The 17,878-nt window shown below is 41.0% G+C and overlaps 1 protein-coding gene across 1 annotated transcript in view; it reads right to left on the reverse strand.

The window, feature by feature from the left end:
- Positions 1-3,369: 3,369 nt before the first annotated feature.
- LOC106605130 (mitogen-activated protein kinase kinase kinase 5) overlaps positions 3,370-17,878 on the reverse strand; it is a 33,594-nt gene continuing 19,085 nt past the window's right edge. The window contains exons 15-28 of the mRNA XM_014200475.2: positions 17,253-17,380; positions 11,730-11,866; positions 9,838-9,943; positions 9,507-9,664; positions 9,020-9,212; positions 8,372-8,543; positions 7,841-8,012; positions 7,094-7,279; positions 6,541-6,646; positions 6,062-6,302; positions 5,640-5,752; positions 4,819-4,916; positions 4,421-4,497; positions 3,370-4,118 (exon numbers count right to left, since the gene is read on the reverse strand). Coding sequence (XP_014055950.1) covers positions 4,037-4,118; positions 4,421-4,497; positions 4,819-4,916; positions 5,640-5,752; positions 6,062-6,302; positions 6,541-6,646; positions 7,094-7,279; positions 7,841-8,012; positions 8,372-8,543; positions 9,020-9,212; positions 9,507-9,664; positions 9,838-9,943; positions 11,730-11,866; positions 17,253-17,380 — 1,969 coding nt within the window. The 3' untranslated portion in view covers positions 3,370-4,036. The remainder of the gene's footprint in view (positions 4,119-4,420; positions 4,498-4,818; positions 4,917-5,639; positions 5,753-6,061; positions 6,303-6,540; positions 6,647-7,093; positions 7,280-7,840; positions 8,013-8,371; positions 8,544-9,019; positions 9,213-9,506; positions 9,665-9,837; positions 9,944-11,729; positions 11,867-17,252; positions 17,381-17,878) is intronic.

Consider the following 17,878-nt stretch of genomic DNA (forward strand, 5'->3'; position numbering starts at 1 on the left):
TCTGTTGTTGCGGATCAGACTAGCACAATGGTCAGGAGGCATTTTAGACCATTCCTCAATACAAAACTGTTTCAGTTCAGCAATATTCTTGGGATGTCTGGTTGAACCGCTCTCTTGAGGTCATACCACAGCATCTCAATCGGGTTAAGGTCAGGACTCTGACTGGGCCACTCCAGAAGGCGTATTTTCTTCTGTTGAAGCCATTCTGTTGTTGATTTACTTTGGTGTTTTGGGTCGTTGTCCTGTTGCATCACCCAACTTCTGTTGAGCTTCAACTGATGGACAGATAGTCTTACATTCTCCTGCAAAATGTCTTAAGAAACTTGGGAATTCATTTTTCTGTCGATGATAGCAAGCTGTCCAGGCCCTGAGGCAGCAAAGCAGCTCCAAACCATGATGCTCCCTTCACCTCGCTTTACAGTGTGGATGAGGTTTTGATGTTGATGTGCTGTTCCTTTTTTTCTCCACACATAGGGTTGTGTGTTCCTTCCAAACAACACAATTTTAGTTTCATCTGTCCACAGAATATTTTACTAGTAGCACTGTGGAACATCCAGATGCTCTTTTGCGAACTTCAGACGTGCAGCAATGGTTTTTTTGGACAGCAGTGGCTTTTTCCATGGTGTCCTGCCATGAACACCATTCTTGTTTAGTGTTTTACGTATCTTGGACTCATCAACAGAGATGTTAGCATGTTCCAGAGATTTCTGTGTCTTTAGCTGACACTCTAGGATTCTTCTTAACCTCATTGAGCATTCTGCGCTGTGCTCTTGCAGTCATCTTTGCAGGGTGGCCACTCCTACGCAGAGTAGCAAGTGTTGAACTTTCTCCATTTATAGACAATTTGTCTTACCATTGACTGATGAACATCAAGGCTTTTAGAGATACTTTTGTAACCCTTTCCAGCTTTATGCAAGTCAACAATTCTTAATCTCGGGTCTTCTGATATCGCTTTTGTTCGAGGCATGGTTCACATCAGGCAATGCTTCTTGTGAATAGCAAACTAACATTTTGTGTGTGTTTTTAATAGGGCAGGGCAGCTCTAACCAACATCTCCAATCTCGTCTCAATGATTGTACTCCAGGTTAGCGGACTCCTGTCATTAGCCTCGGGAGTTCACCTATTGAATGTTTAAATGATGTACTCAATATAGACAAGAATATATTCGTTTAAGCAGCTTGTGATTGTCTGTTGTTGTGACTTAGATGAAGATCAGATCTAAATCCAGATAATTCCAAAGGGTTCACATACCTTTTCTTGCCACTGTATGCACAATAGTTGTTTGATGCGCATTTGATGTCTAGCTGTTTAGTATAAGGGGACATTATCGCACTACATCATCTGATTCTGGATTTTTGTTGTTGTATGACAATCAAGCAATAAAGAGCTCGTTATACCGCATGTGATTGAACAACAGCCAAAATGCAGGAATTACTGTTGATCTACAGGATTGACAGAACATTGTGTCCATTTTGTTACGGCGGTCAAGATAATTAACCTACTTCGTGGTCAGGATTCCTGAGATAAGATTACAGTCAGTGTACATTTTCCTCAAGTTAAAATGGAGTGATCAGGAATGTGAAAACGGCCAATTGTTGTTTTGGAATAAAAATAAAAAACATTTAAAATGACTTTCGATGTTCATGTGTGGGGTTAAATATGGAATGCCTGTCATTGGTCAAGTGCACAGCTAACACTTCCTGTCCTTTCAAAGTAGGAGTTCACCCTTCCAACTCCATTCTATGCATCTATTATTTATGAATTACTCATCAGCTTCACAGAACAGATCAGCCTGATAGGGTGCCGTGGGTGTGTCCAGATTACACCTGTGCAAATCCGTGTGTACAGCAATGGAATTAAACAGCCAACCACGCATCAAGTGTTGTGCTGAAGGTCCACCACAAACCCGAAGGGTTGTGGGGTCCTGTCCAGAAACAACCCCTTCCCCTAGACACGTGGAGATCTGGGCAACAGGTAGTCAAGCGGTTAAGAACGTTTGGGCCAGTAACCGAAAGGTTGCTGGTTTGAATCCCTGAGCCGACTATGTGAAAAATCTGTTGATGTGCCTTTGAGCAAGGCACTTAACCCTCATTACTCCTGTAAGTTGTCTCTGGATAAATGTGTCTGCTTTATGACTATAATGTACAAATGTAAATCTGAGAATATGGGAAAAATTCAACCAAGGTGGATCTCTCACCATGTCACCACCCATGGGTATTATGGTAGCTTAGTCACTCACTGTCACTGTCTAAATCTGTCAAATACTTGCTTCCTCTGTCCTCGGAAGAATCTCAATTGCATTTCCTTGATTTGATTTGTCGCATCCCCTCTCAACTTTTTAATCCAATGGATTTTGAGGCGGCGGCGAGAGGACGTGAGGATGCAATTGAAATTCTCCCCTTGTTTCCTCACCTCCCTTTCAAAGCACAATGTGGGAGAGGAGTGAAGGATCCTCCCCTCGAGCCCCAATGCACTTTCAAAGAGAGGCAAGGAGTGAAGGAAACAAGGACAAAGGAAGCAAGCTGTCACGTCCTGACCATAGAAAGCTGTTATTTTCTATGGTAGAGTAGGTCAGGGCATGACAGGTGGTTTTTCTAGTTTAGATTTTCTATGTTGTTATGTTCTAGTTTTTGTATTTCTATGTTTTTTTGGGGGGATGATCTCCAATTAGAGGCAGCTGGACATCGTTGTCTCTAATTGGAGATCATACCTAAGTAGTTGTTTTTCCCACCTGGGTTTGTGGGAGATTGATTTTGAGTTAGTGTATGTTGCACCTCTTCGTCACAGTTTGTTGTTTTTGTTCTTTAGTTTATTTATGTATCTTGAATAGTTTCACAGTTCAATAAAATATGTGGAACGATACACATGCTGCACTTTGGTCCGCTCCTTCCGACGAACGACGTGACACAAGCATTTGATGGCTAGTTTTCAGACTCAGCCACACAAAATGCTTGATAAGTTTACTGATTATATAGATTTAATTATTGATCATCAATTTTCTTGACAGGACCCATTGTATTTTATAAACCATAAAAACATATAGAAGCTGTTTATCTTTTCCATTCTTCAGAAATGTTTAGCATGGCTATAAATTATGGAGAAGTTGACTAAAGCACAAACAGACCTGGCTACTAGGCATGACAAAGAAACATGCAGTGTCCATGTTTCATGTGACATTTTGAATGACATGTAGATGTTTTGTTGTTGCTAGGTGGCGTTTGTGTCATTATGCCTACCTAGACTTTTATTCCCCGTAACTACCCATGTGAAACTGAAAGAAAATCATATTTAAACATTACATTTTTAACATGAACATTGGCCCCTTTCTTTATCAAAAGACCCACATAAACATCTTACAGACACCACCAGTATGTACACCACTATTCCCGCTTATTTTAATGACCAGTCACTAGTGCACATTCTCGCAAAAGTGTATATTTACCATCAATAACATACCTTTTCTTCAAGCTTTAGGCCCTTCTAAGATCTCAGAAATGGTGTACATTAAAGAGGTACAATAGAAAGTAGTTACTTTGTTTTATACTACACACCAAACTAACAAAGGAATATAAAGTATCCATGAAGGTATGGAGTGTCTGTGAGGTAAAAATGTGACAGCTGTTGGCCCTAAATATTCCCCTTTCCCCTGCATATGTATTTCAAATATCAGAGAATTGTCAATGGTTTAGAACGCCATTTCAGCCAATCAGATTGCAGATTTCTCAGACCCGTTTTTATAACTATAGGTATTCACAATAAGAAATGACAGAAAAACATATCCTTTACTGTTCATCCATCTTTCTGTAACCATTTCAGTTTCAATATAACAACTTGGGGAAATACTAAGGTAGGTCCATTTTTATTGACATGATTATCTTGTTCTCAGAAAACCGCACCTGCGCGCACACACACACTCCTGCATCTTAACTATGAGATACATTCACAGACTCAGTAAATCTGTACCATGTTGTGCTTATAGGACCAGCCTATTCATGGAACATGTGACTACCCATCCGAGAATGTGTCCTCGCTCTCTTCAGTGTGTGCTGAGCTGAGATTTGAGCTGTGACTTCCTCCATGTTGTGATGGCCGCCCAGATACGACACAGCATCCCTCCTCTGTGGAGAAACAGTTACAGTAAAAAAATAAAACATTACAGTACAGACCCTTTGTGTGTGGGTGTGTGTCCATGTGTGTGTGTGTCACATCCATACACCCTCACACTGCACAGATCCTTAGTCACATCCACATGTATCCACATTGACACATCTCAGCGATTCACAGTACTTTCACAGTCCTTTGAATAACAACATAACAACCATCCAAACAGAAAACAGTGGGTTTTCCTCATTAGCGCAGATCAGTTGTTTCCTGTTTCTGCTTTAAGGATGTGTGAACATGATTGGAGGAGGTAGGTCACCTTATGGCACAGTACATCAAGTCATCCCTGCAGGCCATGGTGAGGAGACAGTCCAAGGTGAACTCGTGAGAGAGTAACTAGAAACAAAAGCACAGCATGAATTCTACTTACACAACATCAGTGAGAACAAGCCTCTAGCCTCACGCAAACACTGACTGAAACTGAGCTACATCATAAAGACAATTTTGTCATAATGGATTACTTTCTCTTTTTTCAGATTTTCCGTGGTATAGACTTTTGGGACTTGTCACATTATTATAATGTGAATAAGGCTCACTCTTTTCACCAGTTAGATGGTTTATTCCATGCATGTAGTTACCCATCAATCAATAGTCACACCATATTTTGGTAACCAATCCCACATCATTAAATCGCAAGGTATTTTTGAAGTTCCTTACCTTGTCTATGGTGTCCTGATCTACTGGGATAGCCTTCAGCCAGCAAACCAAGGACTTGACTTCTGGATTCGAACTTATCTGCAGGGACAACTCTGTATCTACAGGAGGATGAGAAGACAAGTCGGCATGATCTGGTCACCAGTTTGCACCATCATGCTACTAAGCTGAACATTATGAGAATTTCAAATGCAGATTTTCAGTAATGGTTAAGGAGTTAGACTGACAGTCACAGGGACTGAGGTTTTGAGTCCCAGTCGGGGCTATTTGCGACATTATCCGTTAACATGGGTAAAGGAGGTAATTAGGTTCTAAAACAAAAACAGTCCAACATTTTCCTATGCCAGTTTCTAATCATTATTATGACTGACACATCTGGTTCGAAGTCTCGAATCTCAGCAGCAATGAGCTATATGCCTTAAACTCAAACCAGTAGAGCTGAAATCCACTGCCTGAGGGTGAGGTGTGGAGAGAGATCTAGAAACACAGGGTGTGAATCACAATGCCTACCAATTTTCTCAATGGCACTACATCTCTCCATTTTAGGAATATTACAGTAGGCAGGCTTTAACTTGTGGGGCTTTGACCTCCTGTATCTACATGTATACAAAAACACACAGGATTTAACAGCTGATATTCATTACTTGTTGGGCAAGGAGTGTTCGGCCTTGCTACATACTAAGGTGTGGCTGAGTGACACAGAATTTGGCTCACCAAGGTACCTCACCCAAACCTACAATCTTTACCAACACACTAGCCTTAAATGTGCTGACATTAGCAATAGTCAGACTGCTTTGGGATGGAGTAGGAGCTGAAAACATTACCTGTGGGTTCTGATGTGTTCCTAGTAGTGTCGATCTGATCCTGTCTACTCTGGACAGAGTTCCTCAGTAGCGCCTGGTATTCCCTCTCTTTCTCACTCAGCTGGGTCAGCAGTCTAAAACACACTTAAGTCATTATGGACCAGGCCTGAAGTAACAGTACATTTCACTATTTACACATCACTTCACTGTCCATTTTGTAACTGGTTGCAATGTAATGCTTGGTGGTGTGCTGGCATTGTTCACTGAATCTGTAGGAATGACCATATTTTCTTTACATTTTAAAGCCCATTATACTAAGAGGTGAAAAAAAAAGGAAACCCCACGTTAAAAGGTGGAATAAAGAATAAAATGACAATACAAATGCATTTTTGTCATGCCAAAAAGCTATTGTAATATAAACAGCTAAGTAAATGGTACAGAACCTGCGCGTCTCCAGTCGTTGATCTCTCAGTTCCTGGCTGAGGGGACAGTTAGTGTTGTACTGGAGGCCATTGGGTAAGCAGGGGCTTTCTGAAACCTCTATGGTCTCCGTGTCGGCTGGCGCCGCCACCTGGTCATCTGAGAAGACTGCAGGCAAAAGCTCTGCTAGCTCACTGGGCTGCTGCTCTCTTTCTGGGCTACTCTCCTCCGTCTCAAAGGAAGACTGCAGCTGGAGCTTGAGCTCTGAAAGTCATCGAGGTGTTTGTGAGCAAGTGTGTGTGTGTGTGTGTGTGTGTGTGTGTGTGTGTGTTGTGTGTGTATATATATAGTGGGGGGGGAGGTGGTGAGGTCTTTGAATGGTGGACTCAATTCCAAATCCCAGAGTCATATCATGAAATTGAACTGTAGTTCTATGAGGAATTTCCATGTCCAATACAACTGATAGAAGTTGATGGAATTAGGCCTGACTGCTGGTTCTTACCTGGTAACAGCACAGTAATGGCGTCCTGTACGGCCTGCCTCAGCAGGTTATCCAGAGCAAACATCCAATGAGGTTTCACCTGCTGCTGCCTCAACACCTTTTTCACCTGCACACACACACACACACACACACACACACACACACACACACACGAGGGAGTGAGAAGAATGAGTTAGCACATTACTATTGGGTGTGACGCAGAGCCTGTGGTCGAGTGGTAAAACTCCTGCCTATTGACACATATACGACTCCCCCTGTTTAATCCCATGTCAACCCTTGCCTTGAGATTACTAACCATCTAATACTTGAGGAACCATGTGTGTGAAATATATGGCCAATCAATGACAGTACGCAATCTTTTACATGCAAGGGAGAAATGGAAACTGGCAGGGCTACTGCCCTCAAGGACTGGCTTTGCAACTCCTGGGTAATGTTCATTATGTACCAAATGAAAAAGAACAGGGAGGGACTACCCGGACTAGTCCAATAAGATGTTTATAATGTTTTCCGTTGCATACCCTAATGAACACAACCGTGACCTCCAGTGACCTACCGCATCCTGGAAGCTGAAGAGCACAGCTCGCAGGTTTTTGAGGGGTACTGCAGTAGCAAGCAGTGTGGAGCGCAACTTCACCAGGCTGTTGGTCAGGTGCCTTCTGTCTGGGGAGCGGATGTTCTCCCGCAGGCAGCCAATCAGCTCAGAGATGTACTCTGAGGTCACGGACCCAACGTCTGTTTGCTTAGAGGCAAGGAGAGAGGAAACGCGATAAAATATTTATAGGCAAAGAAACCTACAAATGTAAAATGTAGACATAAACAATCATTCTTTCACACCTAACATGTACAGCAGACTCCTGATAAGGGGATACTCCGTTTAAGGGCCTTGTGGTCCCGTGTAGCTCAGTTGGTAGAGCATGGTGCTTGTTACACCAGGGTAGTGGGTTCACTTTCCTGGGACCATCCATACGTAAAATGTATGCACACATGACTAAGTCTGCTAAGTGACATATTATTATTATTATTATTATTATATTATTTCACCATACATTGTCTTTAATTGCTCTGGATATATGCATGCTCTGATCGGTTGGGTGCATGCCCTCATAACAATCCTAAGCCATTGCATTTATCAGGAGTTGACTGTATCTCAATTAGGGATAGTCAAAGAGTAGAAGTACTGATCTAAGATCAGGTCCATCCGGTCTTATTCATTATGATCTAAAAGGCAAAACAGATGCTAGATCAGCACTCCTACTCTGACACGCTTGATACATACAGCCCGAGATCTCTCGCTCTCTACCTGAGGTAGTGTGTTCTGGATGTTGTGCACCACGTCGGTGATGTACTCAGTGAGGATCCTGTGCAATGTGGCCCTCCTCTCGCTGTCCTTCCTCAGTAGGAACAGGCCCAGGTTCTCCCCTGACGTGGCTGGACTAGCCGTCATGTCCACAGTACTGGGCTCCTCTGACACCCTGGCCACCACAAGGGGGAGACAGATATACACCAATGTCACATAGATAAAACATTCTGCCATACAAATATGGTCTTTGGCAATATATAGCATGGGCTCTCTCTCTCAATTTCTTGAAAATCTGACCTCTCCTCTACTCCCCCCCCTATCTGCAGTGATTGGAAAATAAGACAGCATGATGGAAGCTCAACATGGAGCAGCTGGATTTTTCAGACAATTTAGGAAAAGCCATAGTCTATCTTGAGGTTATCTATTGCATGATATTGCATTTTCAGTAAGGCAATGATCTACAATGAAGTTGTTTCCCAAATCTGACGTAATCGAATGGGGAACCAGAGGGTATAGGATGTTTTGACCTACGGCAGGAAGCCTCTGGTGCTGGGTGGGCTCTTTGTAATGTCCTTTCCTCTGAGGGGGGAGATGGCCCTCCGGAGGTCCCAGGAGCACGAAAGGTCCATCCTGTCAGTGTCCCTGTCTGTATCTGTCACACGTATAGACACTGGGACAGACATACTCCGCTGGTAGATGTCACCTACAGGACACAAAGCAGGGCAGAGTCATTAATTACCCCAATAATGGTGACGGAATGGCGATGAGCATAGCGTTTCTGAATTAGGAAAACTATACACAGACAAGGGCAATAATAATTAATATTTCAGACAATTATGAAAATAATGAGTGTGGTGATTGAAATTAGGATCCCTTTTGTATTTATATGTATTTTTAAAAGAACACAGACAGACAGACAGACAGACAGACAGACAGACAGACAGACAGACAGACAGACAGACAGACAGACAGACAGACAGACAGACAGACAGACAGACAGACAGACAAGAAAGGGATTGCTTTCTCATCGTCGGGGGGGTATGTGGTCCGTAGCAGGCAGTGCTACCACAAGACCGTACTCTAGCACTGATGATGATGACTATAAAAATGATGATGATTAAAATAACGTTACCTATGATTATGATGATAACTATAACTATGATGATGAAGATGACTCACCAGCATCCGTAGGCAGTGTGTCAGGCTCTGGCTTGGCCTTCCTCCTGGAGGTGGACTTGAGGAAGGAATCCTTGAGCAGCTCAGAGGCCGTGGCCCTGTTGTCTGGGTCCGGTGTGAAGCAGCTCATGATGCAGCCTTTGGCCTCAGCTGACATACACTCCGGCACCTCCGGGTGGATCTTGAACATACCAACCTAGAGGGAGACGGAAAGAGAGTACGTACACTTCAAGGTTGTGTTCAGTAGGGCACGCAACGTAAAACGTTTTGCAATGGAAACTGACAGTTTCTTATTGGACAAGTTCAGGTAGTCCTTCCCTGTTTCAGTATATCTTCAGTTTGATGCTTTATGAAAACAACCCTGGTTTCAGCTGGTACAATTCTTTACAGTCCAGTATTTACCTAGTATTCACAAGTACTAACAAAGTATAGGCTACAATGTAATAACATACTAATTATCAAACCTTTTGGTTTCTAAGAGAAAGATTACCTTGAACATGGCTGCCTGTGGGCTGCCCAGCTCGTGGAAGGGTGGTTTCCCCGTGGCCATCTCTATGATGGTACAACCCAAAGACCAGATGTCTGCAGGCTTCCCATAACCCCGCGGGCCCTGGTCGATGATCTCTGGAGCCATGTACTGCAGGGTCCCTAAAACACCACAGAGACGTTTAGACACCTGCCTACACAAACACGTAGGCAACACATGTAAATAATATTCATACCAACAAAGTCAAATATAATGTTCATATGCAAAAAGCATGGCCACATACCCAACCACACTCATACAAAACCAACATACACACACACACACACACACACACCTGTAAAGGTCTCTGTGCAGGGGTTGATTCCCGCCAGTCGTTTCGAGGTGCCAAAGTCAGAGATCTTGAGAACACCACTGTAGGTGTTAATCAACACGTTGTCACCCTGTGAGGAAATGACTCATTTTTTTACACTGTAGAAGTCGACCGATTAATCGGCATGGCCGATTAATTGGCGCCGATTTCCAGTTAAGTTTTCATTACAATCAATCAGTAATCGACCTTTTTGGACGCCGATTATGGCCGATTACATTGCAATCCACGAGGAAACGGCGTGGCAGGCTGAAACCTGTTACGCGAGTGCAGCGTCAAAAGGACCTTGTGGCTGCAAGGAGTCAAGGATAAGTTGCTAGCTAGCATAAAACTTATCTTATAAAAAACAATCAATCTTCACATAATCACTAGTTAACTACACATGGTTGATGATATTACTAGGTTAACTAGCTTGTCCTGCGTTGCATATAATCAATGTGGTGCGTGTTAATTTATCATCGAATCACAGCCTACTTCAACTTTGCCAAACAGGTGATGATTTAACAAAAGCACATTGTGCTTTTTTTTTCGGCAACCTTTGCACAAATGTACCTAAGCATAAACAGCAATGCCTTTCTTAAAATCAATACACCGAAGTATATATTTTTAAACCTGCATATTTAGTTAAAAGAAATTCATGTTAGCAGGCAATATTAAGTAGAGAAATTGTGTCACTTCTCTTGCGTTCAGTGCAAGCAGAGTCAGGGTATATGCAACAGTTTGGTCCGCCTGGCTCATTGTCAACTGTACACTAATTTGCCAGAATTTTACATAATTATGACACAACATTGAAGGTTGTGCAATGTAACAGCAATATTTAGACTTAGGGATGCCACCCGTTAGATAAAATACGTAACGGTTCCGTATTTCACAGAAAGAATAAACTTTTGTTTTCGAAATGATAGTTTCCATATTTGACCATATTAATGACCAAAGGCTTGTATTTCTGTGTTTATTATATTATAATTAAGTCTATGATTTGATATTTGATAGAGCAGTCTGAGCCGTGGTAGGCAGCAGCAGGCTCGTAAGCATTCATTCAAACAGCACACTACTGCATTTGCCAGCAGCTCTTAGCAATGCTTGAAGCACAGCGCTGTTTATGACTTCATGCCTATCAACTCCCGAGATTAGGCTGGCAATACTAAAGTCCCTATAAGAACATCCAATAGTTAAAGGTATATGAAATACAAATGGTAGAGAGAGAAATAGCCGACGTGCTATAATTCCTATAATAACTACAACCTAAAACTTCTTAACTGGGAATATTGAACCACCAGCTTTCATATGTTCTCATGTTCTGAGCAAGGAACTTAAACTTTTTTTACATGGCACATATTGCACTTTTACTTTCTTCTCCAACACTGTGTTTTTGCATTATTTAAAGCAAATTGAACATGTATCATTATTTATTTGAGACTAAATAGATTTTATTTATGTATTATATTAAGTTAAAATCAAAAAAAGTGTTCATTGTCCATTCAGTATTGTTGTTATTGTCATTATTACAAATGTAATTATAAAATAAATCTAAATAAAAATCGTCCGATTAATCTGTATCGGCTTTGAAAAATCATAATCGGTCGACCTCTATTCCACTGGATACACTTTCCCCATAAAGCATGGTAACACATTAGTAGTTGAGTAAGCAACATACACCAGGTTCATGCTCAGTAGGGCACAAAGCAGCAAAACGTTTTGAAATGGAAATAATAAAGGAGCATTTCTTAAGTCTAGGAAGTCCCTTCCTGTTTCACTCCAACACAACCAGCTCTGACTGTGTGAATTAAAATCTGCTGTGGCATTGGTACTTTTTTAATTAGCAGCAACAACAAACGGTATCCTTGCGGACACCTCACCTTGATGTCTCTGTGGACTATCTGGTGGTCATGGAGATACTTAAGCCCTTCAAGGATCTGCTTGGTGTAGAAAATGACGGTGGCCTCGTTGTCTTTCAGGGGTCCCCATTTGGAACGCAGAAGAGAGGACAAGCTTCCTACATGGGAGAGATGACATTGGAATGGGTTACAGTTAGATATGCAAGGGATTCAATTTAGGATTCGCAACACCTCTGGGCCTCGTTTCCCAGTTGCGATGTAACTTAAGCATTACGATGACGTACCAGACGCATCGTTATTTACGAACCAACTTCTTAAGAGTGTTTCCCAGACAACCACGTAAAGAGAACGTTTGCTTAGTGCGTTGTTATACCACGTATCGACACTGATAGAATCAAAAGAAAAGCAGCGCTGCTTTCAGGTCAGATTTCTCCATTCAAATCTTAACATTAAAATGATTCCACAATACTGACCAAGGATCAGCTCCTAGAGATATTACCACATACGGCTGCAAATAGGTTATTGAGGCAGCTTATTATGCTTGCATTACATCACAGATTGGGCACATTATTGACCACGTTGTCACACATCATGAAACACTTTTAAGCAAAAATAGCCTAGTTGACAATAGCCTAGTTGAAAAATAGAACTCAATTGATGGAAATAGCCCATGTAGGCTATGCATCTTTTAATGCAGTCATCTCGGTTTTCATTCCAAGCATCATTTTATTCTTCACTTGTTGTATTTATAGTCAACTTAGTTCTGAAAATAACAGCCGTCACAGTCAGACAGAAAAAATCTAGATGTTTATGCTGTGTTTAGCGAAGATCTTCGGTGAATAAAATGATGCGAAAGGGCAAAATAAAAGCACCTAATGATGCACTTTGGCTGTGCTACGAGTGGTCTGGATCACTAGATGTGCCACGTTACTAACGAAGGAACTGGGAAACGCCTCGGCTACTAAAGATACATCGTAAGAAGGTTCTAACGATGATCTTAACGCTACGAAGGCTCTGGGAAACAAGGCCCAGAATATTCACAATGATAAAATGTCCGAAGTTGAAATAAAACATTACTTTTTAAAGTATTTTCACTTTCTTTAACACTGGTACATCAGAGACTTGATTGCATTGTGAAATCAATTTTTCCTCTATCGCTGGGATACTGGAAACACCCACACATTCTGTGTGATATCCTGCCTGTAGCTATTGCACTGAGCTACACACACATCTAGACACACACACACAAAAGACCTCCAGACTTCCTGGAAACTAAAATACGATCATTTCGTAATATTCCAGTGGGCTTCACTAAGCCTTCACAACAGTATGTAGCTGAAATTGTAGGGATTTGTACCGTCCTTTTTACAGTGCATTCGGAAAGTATTCAGACCCCTTGACTTTTTTCCACATTTTGTTAAGTTACAGCCTTATTCTAAAATGGATTACATTTTTTCCCCCACATCAATCTACACACAACAATACCCCATAATGACAAAGCGAAAACAGGGTAAGACATGTTTGCAAATGTATTTTAAAAAATACCTTATTGCCATTAGTATTCAGACTCTTTGCTATGAGACTCGAAATTGAGCTCAGGTGCATCTTATTTCCATTAATCATCCTTGAGATGTTTCTACAACTTGACTGGAGTCCACCTGTGGTAAATTCAATTGATTGGACATGATTTGGAAAGGCACAAACCTGTCTAAATAATGTCCCACAGTTGACAGTGCATCAAAAACCAAGCCATGAGGTCAAAGGAATTGTCCGTAGAGCTCTGAGACAGGATTGTGTCGAGGCACAGATCTGGTTAAGGGTATTAAAAAATATCTGCAGCACTGAAAGTCCCCAAGTATACAGTGCCCTCCATCATTCTTAAATGGAAGAAGTCTGGAACCACCAAGACTCTTCCCAGAGCTGGCCGCCCGGCCAAACTGAGCAATCAGGGGAGAAAGGCCTTGGTCTGGGAGGTGACCAAGAACCCAATGGTCACTGACAGAGTTCCACAGTTCCTCTGTGGAGATGGGAGAACTTTCCAGAAGGACAACCATCTCTGCAGCACTCCACCAATCAGGCCTTTATGGTAGAGTGGCCAGACGGAAGCCACTCCTCAGTAAAAGGCACATGACAGCTCTCTTGGAGTTTGCCAAAAGGCACGTAAAGCACTCTCAGACCATGAGAAACAAGATTATCTGGTCTGATGAAACCAAGATTGAACTCTTTGGCCTGAATACCAAGCGTCACGTCTAGAAGAAACCTGCCACCATCCCTACTGTAACAATTGCTTAACACTATGGGCTACTATATGTTTAAGCTTAAACTCTATTGGACCAGTTAGGTTCGCTACTGGAGCAGTAGGGAGAAATGAAAACTGCACAACCGAATAATTTAGGATAAGAATGCCTGCTTGTATTTTGTAAATAAAAATACTTGAGTAAATATTGATATGTGAAATTTGTACAATGAGCTCAATATGAATGAAATACATCAATGGTACTATAGACTTAGATATCGGCCATATATCCGGCCTATAGTTTACTAGGGTGCACCCAACTCTATCTTTATCTGAGAATCTCTCAGATTTCAATGTTCAAAATTCAATAGCAATACAATAAACATGAATCCACAGAAAACACAAACCAATACACAAATACTGACATAACCCACTATGAGATGGAATCAAATGTGAGTAACTGTGCTTATCAATAAACACTAAGATTTTTAAGTGTAGCATGTGCTGAAAACAATCCCACTGCAATGTATGATGCAATGACGTCTTGCAAGAAAAATCCTACCACACCATAGTATGGCAGTGCAAATTCAGTGTTCTCCAAGGAAAATAAATCTTCGCATGCAAATCTTCTTATTTACGTCCTGGATTCGGGTGGCTCGCCATCCTTGGTGGAACTGAATCCATAATCATAAAACCTGACCCGTTTTACAAACAGGATCACACAATATATATATATATATATATATATATATATATATATATATATATATATATATATATATATATATATATATATATATATATATATATATATATATATATACAACATACACACACACCATAAGTACCTTTCATATAACCATTAATATAGTGCTTAGCTTTCATCTCTTACAGGACTAAGAAAATAAAACTTAGTCAAAATACTTTACATTTTTAACTACAGCACCAGGCTCACGTGGATTGAACAATAAACTAGCCCGGGTAAATGAAAAGTACTAGTGTTTACACATCATTTATTATAAAGTAATCTAAAACATAAGTGTACCAAAATGGATTATGATACTAGTTAATCACATTTTATAAAAGTATGAAAACGAAAATAGTTTGCCATGCATGATTAGCATGCTCACTAACGTTTGCTATTTCAATTGATCAATAGCTGAGCAAGCCTACATGTTAAATGCTTGTGCGTATGCACTTAGGTTGGAGTCATTAAAACAAATTTTTCAACCACTCCACAAATGTCTTGATAACAAACTATAGTTTTGGCAAGTCGGTTAGGACATCTACTTTGCGCATGACAAGTCATTTTTCAAACAATTGTTTACAGACACATTTTTCCTTTAAACAGCTTAAAAAATTCCAGAAAAATTATGTCATGGCTTTAGAAGCTTCTGATAGGCTAATTGACATCATTTGAGTCAATTGGAGGTGTACCTGTGGATGTATTTCAAGGCCTACCTTCAATCTCAGTGCCTCTTTGCTTGACATCATGGGAAAAACAAAAGAAATCAGCCAAGACCTCAGAAAAAAAACTGTAGACCTCCACAAGTCTGGTTCATCCTTGGGAACAATTTCCAAACGCCTGAAGGTACCACGTTCATCTGTACAAATGATAGCACACAAGTATAAACACCATGGGACCGTCATACCACTCAGGAAGGAGACGCGTTCTGTCTCCTAGAGATGAACGTACTTTGGTGTAAAAAGTGCAAATCAGTCCCAGAACAACAGCAAAGGACCTTGTGAAGTTGCTGGAGGAAACGGGTACAAAAGTATCTATATCCACAGTAAAATGAGTCCTATATCGACATAACCTGAAAGGCCGCTCAGCAAGGAAGAAGCCACTGCTCCAAAACCGCCATAAAAAAAGCCAGACTACGGGTTGCAACTGCACATGGGGATAAAGATTGTACTTTTTGGAGAAATGTTCTCTGGTCTGATGAAACAAAAATAGAACTGTTTGGCCATAATGACCATCGTTATGTTTGGAGGAAAAAGGGAGAGGCTTGCAAGCCGAAGAACACCATCCCAACCGTGAAGCACGGGGGTGGCAGCATCATGTTGTGGGGGTGCTTTGCTGCAGGAGGGACTGGTGCACTTCACAAAATAGATGGCATCATGAGGCAGGAACATTATGTGGATACATTGAAGCAACATCTCAAGACATCAGTCAGGAAGTTAAAGCTCGGTCGCAAATGGGTCTTCCAAATGGACAATGACCCCAAGCATACTTCCAAAGTTGTGGCAAAATGGCTTAAGGACAACAAAGTCAAGGTATTGGAGTGGCCATCACAAAGCCCTGACCTCAATCCCATAGAAAATTTGTAGGCAGAACTGAAAAAGCGTGTGCGAGCAAGGAGGCCTACAAACCTGACTCAGTTACACCAGCTCTGTCAGGAGGAATGGGACAAAATTCACCCAACTTATTGTGGGAAGCTTGTGGAAGGCTACCCGAAACATTTGACCCAAGTTAAACAATTTAAAGGCAATGCTACCAAATACTAATTGAGTGTATGTAAACTTCTGACCCGCTGGGAATGTGATGAAAGAAATAAAGGCTAAAATAAATAATTCTCTCTACTATTATTCTGACATTTCACATTCTTAAAATAAAGTGGTGATCCTAACTGACCAAAGACAGGGAATTGTTACAAGGATTAAAGGTCAGGAATTGTGAAAAACTGAGTTTAAATGTATGTAAACTTCTGACTTCAACTGTATATAGCCTCATTATTGTTATTTTATTGTGTTAACATTTCCTTTTATGCCATTTCATTGTAATTTTGTATTATTTTTTTAACTCTGCATTGCTGGGAAAAGGTTTGTAATTAAGCATTTCACAGTAAAGTCTACACCTATTGTATTCGGCACAGGTGACAGTTTCATAATTAGGGGAGCAGAGAAAGATGAGCAATACTGAAAGTATTGATGAGAGAATGAGTGAATACAGTAACAGAGTGTGTCAGTGGTAGACAGAGATTGAAGGAAGGAGAATGAGTAGTGGAGAGACACATAAAAACTGAGAAGACTGAAACCATTAGTTATACGGCAGTTTAAAAGTTAAAGCAGGACAGTATAAGATTACCAAAACTTCCGTCAGTGAGAGAATGAATGAATACTGTACATACTGAGTGAAGGAGTGATATAAAGACTTGTCTAAAGACTACTAATTTGTAGTAGACAGGCACAAAAATTTAAATTAGACCACTGAATAAAAGGGTTCTATGTGACCTGGTTTATGGGACCATAGAAACAGAATGAGATTTAATATAGAATTAAATAGAATCTATTTCTATGCTCTGTACCTCCAGGAACCTCCTCCATAAAGATCTTGATGAAGCCGTCCTGACTCATAGAGCCCAGGTACTGAACGATGTTCCTGTGCTTCAGCCTCTTGTGCAGAGCTATCTCCTCATGCAGAGGCTGGGAGTAACTGAGATTCACACACAGATGGGGAGAGAACCAACAGTTAGCATTGGCACTAGATTAGCATAGCATTAGCAAATGGGACAGTGTTCATATGCCGTTATAACAACATTGCTACAAAACATAAACAATGTTAGTGCTAGCTGTGCTGTCATTGAAAAACAACAAAATTCACACTCTAATCTTGCAGTTGTGCTGACATGGTGTAGCTGTGACCCATACATACTGTATGAATATGATGAGAGCTTTACAAGCACCCGTCATGTGCTGCTTTGGCCTATGTGGCCATTAGTTCTGCAGAGGAACTAAGTATTAACATTTCTTGGAACTATGGGGCTAAGCTCTTAGTCGAGGTCGAAGGCTCGTAAACAAGGAATGGGGAAATCTAAATAGACATCCATCTCTTCCGGGAGTAGATTCCGGTGTAGCTATGGGGATACTGGACAAACATTACACATTTGGAATGTTGAGGAAAACATATGCACATTCATTATTCTCATAATTA

This window comes from Salmo salar, chromosome ssa05, assembly GCF_905237065.1.
Source record: "Salmo salar chromosome ssa05, Ssal_v3.1, whole genome shotgun sequence".
NCBI lineage: Eukaryota > Metazoa > Chordata > Actinopteri > Salmoniformes > Salmonidae > Salmo > Salmo salar.